At 40.8% G+C, this 12,451-nt stretch overlaps 1 protein-coding gene across 1 annotated transcript; it reads right to left on the bottom strand.

The window, feature by feature from the left end:
• Positions 1–3,058: 3,058 nt before the first annotated feature.
• Positions 3,059–12,198, bottom strand: nubp1 (nucleotide binding protein 1 (MinD homolog, E. coli)). Its single transcript, XM_069149707.1, has 10 exons — positions 12,143–12,198; positions 10,731–10,835; positions 10,369–10,502; positions 9,012–9,080; positions 8,794–8,826; positions 8,602–8,692; positions 8,359–8,513; positions 5,819–5,929; positions 3,940–4,126; positions 3,059–3,508 (listed from the first exon to the last, which is right to left on the bottom strand). The coding sequence occupies exons 1-10, from the start codon at positions 12,171–12,173 to the stop codon at positions 3,456–3,458; spliced, it is 969 nt and encodes a 322-aa protein (XP_069005808.1). The 5' UTR covers positions 12,174–12,198; the 3' UTR covers positions 3,059–3,455.
• Between the last annotated feature and the right edge of the window lie 253 nt (positions 12,199–12,451).

The following is a 12,451-nucleotide window of genomic DNA, read 5'->3' on the forward strand; positions in this document are numbered from 1 at the left end:
AGTCCTGGAAACAGTTTCTCGATTATCTGTGACTCCTACACACAAGTTGTTTTGCCCGACAGTTTGAGTGTCTGTTGGTGTACATGAAGAAAGTAAATGTGTCAGATTATCTTCTGGGAGTCCAGAATTCAGACTACTTTGTGGATCCATGGTCAAAGAAAACAAGTCGTCTGTTGTCCCGTAACAGGGCCAGGAGACATCGACATGGCCGTCCAGTTTCTCCCTGGTGTTGTTGGTTACGTCTGTTGCTGCACAGGCTTCAACAGGTGAGGCACTTCCTGCTGCCCCAAACAGTGTGAAATAATCAAATCCAGTTGCTGCCACATTGCTGTTTGTAGAGAAATCAAGCTCTTTTGATGTGTCAGTGTCTCCCTCTGTGTCCAGTCTGAAGTTTGGGTCTGTAATCTCTAACTCTGTACAATTAAAATTGTACTCATCAAGTGTCCTGCAAGCGGCTGCCACTTCTGTTTCTGCTTCCATATCCAAAGCGGGGCATCGTGCTCCACCACCCGTCAGCATGTCTTCATTTGTTGAGCAGCCAGCAGTCGTACCAGGAACCAAGGGCACCAGCATCCTCCGTCCTCTGTGCCACTGCTGCCACGGAGGGACAGCTGTCCTCCGAGCTGCCTCCCCTACCTGCTCTAACCACTCCTTCTCATTTTCCAAATTCCCCTCATTCAGTCTTTCACTATGACTTCCAGGCCTCTGCATCGATGCTGCACGTCTCTGCACTTCTGTCTTTCTATCCTTTAATCTGAGATGGCAGTGATAGTCAGACACCGTCGGTGGAGAACTGAGTCTTTGATCGAGGTGATGGTTGAGCACTGCTGTCCCCTTTCGCAATTCCTGAAGGAGTTTGGGATTATTTCTGTGAATAACTTGATGCTCATACAGTGGATTCATTTGTGGTCCAGACTTTTCGCTGTTATCTTCATCCACTGATGATACAGACTCTGATCCTGCCAGTTTGAGCCGTCCTTGGTCAGGATACTGATGAGCAGGCCCTAGTTTTTCAGATCCTGGTTCCCTGTAAACTGGCTCAGGCGCGATCCCCTCAGCGCATTGATGCAGACTCAAGCTCTTGCTGTAGGCCTCTGAAATGATCCGTTCCTCCACCAAAACCTCCAGCAGAGCTTGGACCTCAGCAGGAGAGGCCCAGGTGAGAGCGAGTCGCACTTCGGCCAGAACCTCCTTGAACTGAGCCATGGTGCCGACGTCGAGCTCCAGCAGGAGAGACACCTACTCGTAGAGCTTTAGGAGTTTTAGTTATTTCTTTTTAATGGGGCACATTGATTTTGTCCAGGAGGCGTTCTGATCAATGGAGGGAGGTGCTAGTGCGGTTTGATGGGAGGTCTGTTTCAAGAATTGTGAGAATTTATGTAAAAGAGAATCGTTTGCCCTGGAGGCAGCGAAATCATTCTTATTATGAGGAAGTGGAGTTACATTATGCTTACATAAGGAAAGGATCTGATAGGAGGCCCGAATTCAGTTTCACAATTACATCATCACATTTCATTTTCAAAAATCCCTCCAGTCGTTTATAGCAGCATTAATTTTGTCTAATGGTGGCCAAGAAATGTATTACGTTCGACACAATTACACATTACACACAGCAGCACAAATACACTCACTGATTATCTCATAAAAATCAGGCATGACGATCATTGTTTAACTGATCTAGGGACGTCTGGTAAGTCCTGCTAGTAAACAAACCTGTGTCACCACAAGCAGCAAATGTGCGTCCGTTTCAAAGATTGGAACTAGTTTGGTTCAATGATGCACGTCTTAATGCCATGCAGTCAATTTTTACTGCTATTTTACTGTTATTTTATTGCTTTTCTATTGTTCTATTATTATCTTATTGCTTCCTGTATGCTGCTGTAGCGAAAAAAAATTCCCCTCGGGGATTAATAAAGTAACTACCTAACCTAACCTAACCTAACTGATGGTGCTGACTGAAAATCCACTAAAACGCACCCGACACTGTCCACTGTCACAGCAATCCCAATTTCAGTTTGGAGTTGTAGAACATCTCCTGAATAGTTTATAACTAATGTTACGACTAATTCTGTGTCAGGCAAGAAAACGTTTTCAAACCGTTTATAAGACCTGACTTTTGGAGGGAACATATTTATTTTGAAGACTTTTTAATTGTTATTGCTAGAAGTCATACTTTTACTTTAACTGTTGACTGCAACCAAATTTATCATTAGATGAAAGTCAAATTTGCCGTAGTGCATCCGTGTGTGTGTTTCTCACATTCAGTGTAATATGCATGTTATCCTTCACATCTGAGAAACACACCGTTTGTGTGCTTGTGGCTGCTGTTGTTTTGTCTGTTAGCAGGATGCAGATGCAGTTTCACATGTGTTTTCTAGTGAACCCTGGAGGAACTACAACTATAAAGCAAAGTACATGCGAGGACACTCCAGAAATGAACGCAACGGTTTGGTAAAATTGGAAAAATCATGGATGCCTATTTCATTCGGTCCTTGGTGATTTGGTCATTTATTTTGTAAATCAATTCAAGTAAGCACATTAAACAAAACACCTGTCAAAGCGTTTGTTTTTAACAAAATAATTTACTGTAAATCAGGACAAACCGAGTGACCGAAGTTGTGACTAGATGCTATACAAATGACACTTTTGAAGAAATTTTTTAACTTATTATCAGCAAAACACAACCAGTGGGTTGTGTTTTGCTGATAATAAATCAGTGTCAACGATAAACTGTAAGATATCCTGCTTTGCCTCCATTATATATATATTTGTCACTCAATCTCAAAAGTGTTTCATAGCCACTTTCTTTTGAGTGATCATTTATAAAAATGTGTATATAGTGAATGTAAGTATATATAAAGAATATCAGGTGACAAATTGATTATGGTATTGGCCCCAAAAATCCAGCATCTGTCGGGCTCTAGTAAAAACTGAAGTGCCCAGCTGTTTTAGACAATTATTTCACCTTCCTTAAAAATGAATCTATAAATCTGTGACCCATTTTTTTTTTTTTTTTAAGATTTTACATCCTTATTAGAATCATTACAAAATGCAAACATTTAATTGTGTTTAAGTGCTGATTAGGATCAGACTACTCTTTATTATGAAATGATAATGATACTTTATTACAAAGTGAAACTAGTTTTGATTGTATTACAAGGGAATTAATACTATAATCATTTATTATTATATATTCATCCCTTTTGTTCAAATGTGTTATCCTAAATACTTCTTAAGGAAATACTGCATTGGGAGAGGAACCCTGGCGCAACAATATCAAAGCTGCAGCCTGTCATGAATCCTACATATTTCTTTGGAGATCATTCTGACAAGTTTTTATAAACTTTGTAACATTGATGCTCTGAGCTTTCTCATATACGTGTTTCTTATTCAGTAGTTTTCTAACACACTCTTCTCATGTGATCTGCCTCCAACACGGCCGCTGTCCGTTGGGTTCAGGTTGTGCTCCGCTCCTCTGTCGCGCTGTTGGAGCAGTAGTCCTGGATACCTGGAAGAGGAGAGAAAGGAGGAGGGTGACGATGATGTTAGGACTTCTGTGTTTGTGTTTGTTCCTGCAACATCCACGAGTCAATCGTCTGTTACACAAACCGCATTTGATCCAACAAGTCTGATCTCGTGATCTAAAAAGAATGATAACATTTCTATACAACTCCTCTTCTTCCCCTTTCGTCGACTGCTTCCCATTTGTAAAGTGATCACTTCTTCTTTCATTACATTTAATCGGGATTTGGGCCGTCAACTAAACCATCTGGTCATCAAAAACACTGAGGGGCTTCACTGGAAGAAGGAATACGTATGAGTGTGCGTCTAACTTCCTTCCTTAGGAATGTAACAAAATGATGCAAGAGAAGACAAATGGACATTGCAGATGTCGTGAATGTGTATGTGCTGTGTACATATTCCAAGAAATGCACTCACTCTGCACAATTCTCTGGTAAACTTGAGCAGCAGGAGAGTCCGGTACTTCATTGAGGAAAGACTTGCCCTCATCGCAGCAGCGCGCTATCCTCGGGTCCAAAGGTACTTTTCCTAACAAAGGTAGATTTAGATCTGCACACATTTGTTGGGCGCCCCCGCTGGTGGGAGGGAAAATCTGCGACGTGTTCTATAAGAGAGGGGACAAAGAAAAAAACTAAGTTATGTATGATATGTCTGATTGTAAAACTGCAAATGTGCTGTGCTTTTTTATACACATGGAGCTCAGGCATAGAAAATGTTGTGAAAGTTAACATGACAGTTGTCCACCGTGAAATCCAGCCACTTAAAGTCAATCAGGATCATTATGAATTCAAGCTCAGCACAGCACCCAGGCCCTATGAAACTACAACAAAGAATATTTTAAAGGGTGACTTACACTGATTTGTACTTTTGGTTCCCTGTCTTTTTGCTGAGTTGTCAGTTTCATTGGTGAAACCTGACTGTCTGTGAAAGTCTGACTTTTAAACATCTTAAAAAAATGATGTTTTTTTTAAGCACTTATAGCTTGAAATATAAACCAGTTTGAAATATTTTCTGTTCTAGTCCTTTATAATGGGCTGGTTTAATGACACATTCAGGTGATTTATAATTGCCCTTTCATGAAACTAGGACTCATGGGGGAAAGAGATCAAAAGAAATGGTGAAAACCAAAGCATAAAATGGAAGTAAACAGCATCTTTTCTTAGACATTTCCTGCCTCTGAAATGCCCACATTTTTTAAGCCCAATATGCATGAAAGGCTTTCTATTACAAATCTGAAGTTTCCCAAAAAGGCATTGTTGATTTTCTCAGACTTTAAATAGCTCTTCTTGAGCTTAGGGAGAATTTAAACAAATGTTTTCACAAGCTAAGCAGTGCTCCATGGAACACATACATAGTGCCCACATGTAAAATTGGAGGAATGCTTTTTAGGAGTTGAATGACTACACTGAAAGTATCTATAAATACAACATGCATCTCTGCCAGTGAGACGCTTTCAGCAGAAAATGTGAGTTATCTCAATCATCACAACCACAGGCACGCATGAGTGAAAAATCTGTAGGTGTGGGCCTGAAAAACGATCCTGTCCATTCACCACAGTTCACTTACTATAATTTGAGAATACTTCTAAGTCTAATCACCACCATTACATGTATCAAGTGTTGGAGGCTGATCCAGCGGCTGCCCACAAAAAATATCACATCAGGCAATAAAAACATATTGAATGATAAGGACAACACACAGTAAAGGTTTTAACTTTGTTGACATACATACTGATTCGGACAGTTAGGCTTTCATACATCACATACCTGGAACCAATCCTGTGAGCATGCGTGTGTGTGACTTTCCATATGAGTGGAGATAGAGGCGAGGACTGTTTGCATATTCATAGGTGAGTTTTTACTTAGTGAAGGCAAAGAAGTTGAGTTACGTTCAAGTCACTTAAAACTTCCAAATATGCGATTTTGAGCAGGCGCTGCTACAGCCCGAGTGTCAGAACGACTTGTGTTTGATTGTTCTCATTCAGACTGCAACAGACACGCTTTGGTAACCAAATACTCGGCAGCAGAAGTTTACGACAGTTCACCTTTAAATCAAACAAAGCCTGCGATCAGACCAAAAAAAACCAAGTAAAACTAGAGAAGATGACGCATGTCTGCCAACCTTTTTGCAGTTCCACTTTCAACCACTGTTCCTCTTTTCTGGGTGTATTCTGGGGAACTCGACTTTCTGCACACACAGCATTGTGGTGCGAAACCTGTGCTCCTTGATCAAGTACACTGTCATGACCCTTTATCCTGTTTGCATCACTGCGTGTGCGCATGCGCGTCTGTCTCACCTTGCATTTGGGACAGACAAAGCCGCTCATGTTCTCCACCACGCCGATGATCGGCAGCTTCACCTTCTGGCAGAACCGGATCTCCTTCCGAACATCCTGCAGAGACACTTCCTAAAGACAGACACAGAAACAGGAACACATGGGAATGAAGATCAAACCAAAGCAAGGGTGGGTGTGGGGGCACAGGAAGATGACACAGTACGAGCCTCCTTTTCCCTGCCAACTTATTTCAATGTTTACGTGAGAAATTAGATATGGCAAGTCATCTGACTATCAGATATCCTGGCTTCTCTGGGTAATTCCAGGCTGACGTGCGGTTACATTTGGTTAAGTGAGAGCAGGAGGAATGAGGAAATGAGGTTGCTGCTGTCTGACCTCATAGTCTATTTCAGGTGCAAGAAAATGTTTGTTTTGAATCAGTTTTTCTCACACACGTCCCATGAAAAACCTATTTGGAGGACACACACCAACAACTTAAAGCAGATTCAACTTTTTATTGTGCATAAACTGGAGTAAGTCTCAGTTGTTGCCATGGCAGCAATGCTTGGGCGGCACGGTGGTGCAGTGGTTAGCATTGTCGCCTCACAGCAAAAAGGTTCCGGGTTCGAATCCGGTCCTGGGCCTTTCTGTGCGGAGTTTGCATGCAAGACCCATGTGCAGTCTTCATATTTTAATTAAAGGTCCAGTGTGTAGGATTGAGAGGGCTCTATTGGTAGAAATGGAATATAATGTCCGAAACTAGAATAGTTGTGCTTTCATTAAATCAGAAAAATGGTAACAAGAGCCAGGATGGAGAGTATCTAACAGAGACAGACTGATTAGGCCAACAACAACAGACACCCCGTTCCCTCTTCATTTGAAATGTTGCCATTATTTCACTTGTTCTACAAGCCATTACACTTTTCAACAAATAATGCACATAATAATTAAGCAGGATGTCAGCAAGTTGTGCATGTCTATGATTGCTGTCTGTGAAAGTGGCTCTGTGATGTTGTGATAATGTTGCATACTTGTTTCCCTACAGGGTCAAATAAAGTATTCATATTTATTTAGAATGAGTCCTTTCTATCTGCATAGAGAGCAGGTGCTCTTCCATGAAGCACACCATGTTGCACCGCTATGCTTGAACAGTAGCCCAGAATGGACAAAGCAAACATCGGCTCGAGAAAGGGCCTTTCATGTTTTTCAATGACTGCAGAGGCTGAGTTGAGGGGCACTGAATTAGTGGCAATCTGGAAACTCACCAAAAGATGCCTCTAAATCCAACACATGGCTCCTTTAATGCCAGTTCTGGTTCAGATAGCAGAAATCCTACAGCATTGTTTTCATATTGTCTGCACATATACAGGGTTGATATGCAGTATTTATGTGGTCGAGGCAGATGGCTGCCAACCTCTAAGCCTGGTTCTGTCGAAGGTTTTACATCCTTTTAAAAAGGGACTTTTTTTCCTCCCAGTCGCTCGTGTGGGAATTATTGAGTTCTTCTTTTGTATAACGATGTAAAGTTCTGTGGTGAGGATTTCACTGTTTTTAAGTGTGAAATAACAAATGTGTTGTAATTCGGTGTTATATAAATACATTTAATTGAAATTGAATCTGTCGGCGAGTATATGTGTGTGGCAGACTTTTTGGTGGGTGTTTAGTACAAACACCAACTTACTTACTTACTCCTTATCACACAAATAAATCTGAAGTCCTTATCAAAACAAGGGTAAAATAATGAGCAGTCAGCAACTAAAGCCTGAGAGTATCGTGTTGTGTTTCTATCTGTAAATATAATACATTCATTTATGGGATGGATACCTTCAAAGAGCCTGTAAACGCACAGTTGTTTTTTTGTTTTTTTTACACCAGTTTAGTTTCTGTCCAGTGTGAGAGATTCAGTCATACCTCTGGTATCCACCATGTCTCTCCTATCCTCTGTACAAACAAACACATCAATCTGTCAAATGTGGCAAGGAAGTAATTCAAGGTTCTGCTGCTGATAATGCTGGTTACTGTTTATATCCGGCGACAAAAACAGCATGTGCTGGAATTATCTCGATACCCTGTAGTGTCACAAAGAGGCAGCGACACCAGTGTCCAGATGAGGGGCATTATGATTATTTCATAATACCAGGAAACTGCACAATGCAGTTCAGCTGTTGTGTTTTGAGCTTTTGAGCCCATTAGCAGCTCTCATTTGTTGTCTGTGGCTTTTAGTGTTACGAGCATAAATAAATACAGAGTTACAGATAGACCACTGGCTGAACAAACAACTTCAGGTGGTTGAAAATCATTTTGGGAAATCACCAGCTGAAGTACAAGTAGAATCTACGGGAGTGAAAGTAGACGCAGACAATGTTTTCAAGCAGAATTTCCCTTTACAGTGTCTAATGTTAACAGTCCAGGCAGCATTTATCCTTCAGGCTCACTGCTACAGCACATTCAATTTGAAATTAGAAAATGGAGACTAAAGTGCCAAGTCTCAGCTTGAACGAATATGAATATTTAACACATTTTGCCTATGACTTGCAGCCTTTGAGCACATCTGTTTGTACCTGTGGTGTGGTGATGATGACGGCACCATCAACATGGGTGGAGCTGAGGTACTGGACAATTGACAGGTGTTCATCAGAGGTGCCGGGTGGAGTGTCCACGATGAGGTAATCCAGTTCCCCCCAGTCAACGTCCCTCAAAAACTGCTTGATCATCCCTGATTGGAGACAAACACCGTGCAGGTTGTTGAGGTGTGACACTTGGAAACAGCAACATAAATATCTCGCACACAAACACAAGCTCACCGTTCTTCTTGGGTCCTCTCCAGATCACAGCATCATCAGGGCTGCTGAGCAGAAAGCCAATAGACATGACTGCCAGGTTGTCTTCCACATACTGCAACAAACACCCAGAGACACATTTTAATTCATGAATATTATGAAATTTCATCAGAAAATGAAAGAGTAAAGACTCAAACACTGTCTGAAGTGACTCACCACTGGAGACCAGCCTGAGCCACTCTGATGAACCTGCACACGAGACAACAGAGTACAGACTGTGTGGGAAGAATCTCAAACTGGCCCATTAAAATGAAACGTGTAAACTTTGTTTTTGTTTGTGGTCATTATTATGAATATTATGTGTTGTACTTAAACTATTGTTATTATTGATTCTCTGTAATAACTTGCTATTAACATTTCTGGCCACAACTTACTTGTTCTCCCTCTAAGCCCATGATCCTGGGAATGGATGGACCACAGATGTCTACATCCAGCAGAGCAACCTGGCGTCAGAAAAAGAGAGAGAAGGAGAAAAACAAACACTCAGTAGTTTACAGTGTCGTGGAGTCTGTGACGGTCTAATCTGATCATACACTTTGTAACCCTGTACGAACGTCAGCAACAAGCATGGTGATGGTGTGAACGCGGACCTCTTGACATGGCTACAGGAAGAATCTTCTTGCCTCCTTGACTGAGTGCCGGGTTCAGTATTATTAAATGACCCACCACGAGGAGGTTTCCTTAAAAGGCACTAAACATGGTCAGTTTCCCCTATAAAATCTTTTCATTTGGGCCTTTTTCTTGCCTTTACTAGGTGCAATAAAGATAGAAATGGTAATGTGGGGGAAAGAGAGCAGGGAAATTGCACGTAGTAAAGGTCCACCCAACTGGGAATCGGACCAGAGACTCACTGCTGACGGTGTTTGCACCCATGTGGTGTATCCCCTCTGACACCAAGAGCTTTTTGTAAGAGAACACCTAAGATAAGAGAAGGACCGGGCTGCTATGCATGATATCGTCTTTTATGAATGAACTTAATTAGCAGTAGTTGGCTGACTGGTGACCGGACTGCATCAGTGAATGTTAAATATTCAAAGGTTAAGTATGATGACATGTGATTTAATTTTAACCAGAGAAATCATGCTTTAACAAGGTGGTTCAACATATAGTAACATTTTAACCTGGAAATGCAGCCTGAAATCAGCTGAACTTATTTAACACAGTTGGCACTGCTGTACACTAAATCAATAAGGAGACACTCTGCAACCGAGTAAACAGAAATCAAATAAATGTCTTTTTTTTTTTTTTTTTTTTTTTTTAGAGAGTTTTACTACAAAGACAGATATTTTTGTCTTCATAATATAATAAATGATGGAAGATTTTATCTTTTGGACTCTGGTAATATTATTTTAGTTGCAGCTATCAGCCATTGTGCTGAATTTTATTCCCTGAATCCTTTGTATGTTCACGTTTGCAGTGACCCCTATTGGCATATTATTGTTTGTACAGCACACAGCAGCGGGTTTCGATAAGACCTCTGTTGCAGAGTAAACAGCAGTCAGAGGACATAGCAGCAGAGTTTAAAGGGGCATATGATTACATTCCAGAAAACACAGATTGAAACACGTCTTAAACCTTAAAAGAGGAAACTGACATGCAATCGTTCTTCCTCCTTAACTCCAGAAGAAATATAAGTATGTATACGTGTAATTCTGGATTAAAGACAGTATTTGTTTTTTTTGTTGAACTGTCAGCTCTATGATTTTCTTGGGCACATAAATGCAATGTTACCTCCTTCGTGCTGTCACTTGCGAGGGCGTGGGCCAGGTGAGCGCTGAAGGTGCTCTTGCCGACTCCTCCTTTTCCAGACAACACGAGGATCTTGTGTTTGACTGTCGACAGCTTTGCTCCGATCTCTGCGATTGCTGAGATGAAACAAAGGAGATGAAGGATGGAGATGAGATGTGCGACCAAAAATCCAATCAAACAAAACAAGGGTTTGGTTGTTTTAACCAACTTTTCTTGATACACAGCAAGACAACAACAAAAAGTCAATCCAATGCGAAACCCACATGTTGTTTGTTGAACGGACCAGACCATAGAGACTATATATCACACAACCACAGAGATGAGATAATAAAATATGGTCTTACCAGGGTCGGGAGCCTTTGTGGCTCCGGAAGCACACAGTTTCTGGTTGGGACAGCCCTCACATGACGTAGACTTTCCTGCTTGTTCACTTGTTGTACCTGGACAGTCTAAAGAGTGAAAGCAGAGTTCAGTTAACGGGATGTTGGCTTTGTCAGAGCATCTTAAACTGATTTAAACCCCACACATGTTCTGGAGGCTCTTGTTAAACTAAAGTCTATAGCCAGACAATATTTCCTTACTTTCCTGAACACTACAGACCGCTTTGTTTAGATTTGTAGAAAAGACGTCAGGAGTAATTGTTTGAGATTTATGTAAGAAATGTAACACATGGAATGTGGGCTCATTGTATTTGACGGGTCATTAAACCTGATCTGAATCAGAACGTTCTTTATTCATTCAGTCAGTGTACGCGCGTACGATGAAACTCTGATGGGCTTCTCTCGAAAATGTAGCTGTGCCGAATGAATGAGTACAAGGCAAATAAATGAAAACAATAAATAAATACAAGACAACTAGATAAACACAATAGCAATAAGTAAAAGCAGCGCCAGAGTATAGCAGCAATATTGAAGACAACAATCGTAACAGCAGCATGTGCTTTAGGTGACTAGTGTCAGTCAAAAAGTGACAGTAGTGCAGGTTCATTGGTCCTTGTTGTGTGTGTATTACAGTCCGTGACGTACGTACGTGTGTGTGTGTGTGTGTGTGTAATAAATTCAACTAAGAGATGTGTGAGACGATTTCAATCAAGTTAATTGAAGGAGGAAGCATAGGAAACTGTTTTTGGAGCGTTTACGTGTACTTCTGTGACACAGAATAGAGACTTAAAAAAAAAGGTATACAATTTCATAATGCAGAAGGTTTTGATTAAGAAACACCAGAACGTATCCGCTCTCATTTTCCAGAGTGATTCTGAACGTTGAGGATTGTCACCATGACTCGGCGGATTTTTCGGGAGTAGAGCGGCATTTTATCACACAAATATATTCAGTAGCGATTTAAGTAGCCTTGTGTGTTTATTTTATTTTGCTCGGGCAAAATCCACAGTTTGCTGCAATGACATTAAACCAGTGATGACGATCCGAGACGCACTTCAACAACAACCTCATGTAACTTCAATTCAACGAGGGACTCTCGATGAATTTGATCTCAAAGATCCCTGCAGTAACAGTCCACATATCATGCCTGATACGTTTACTAAATACAAACACCTTGAAATCTGTTACAAGTGTAATGTTATTGATTACAACGATGAGAAGAAACAGTGACGCAAGAACATGTTGATGTTTATCTGTAGCTCACAAGCTCACCACAACTTTATACTTAAGACAGTATTTAAAAGCAACAAACACCGAGTCACCTGTTTTAATTTGGAGATAAAAATCCCCCCCAAAAAACAAGTTTAAACACTCACGTTCAGGTGCGTTATCTGGGACGTCTGCCATCTTTACACGTGTCCTTCCGTTTAAGTCTTCCCCTTCAAAGGTTCCGGTTACGTATGACATAAAACTTTAATTTTTCAGCTAAAAACAACACTGAATGTAATCTACACAATTTATTAAGAAAAATACGAGCTAAATTTGACATGTTACAAAACATGCTGCAAATCATTTTTAATTGACTTTATTTAATCCTTTGATCATAAAAAGGTAAATAGTTTAAACACCTTTAAGGGAGGGAAAGTTAATTCAACCTGAAAATTGAATGACGACCTTCACATAAT

Source organism: Embiotoca jacksoni, unplaced genomic scaffold (genome assembly GCF_022577435.1).
Source record: "Embiotoca jacksoni isolate LCO1_2020_lvr unplaced genomic scaffold, fEmbJac1.0.p SCAF_15, whole genome shotgun sequence".
Classification (NCBI taxonomy): Eukaryota; Metazoa; Chordata; class Actinopteri; family Embiotocidae; genus Embiotoca; species Embiotoca jacksoni.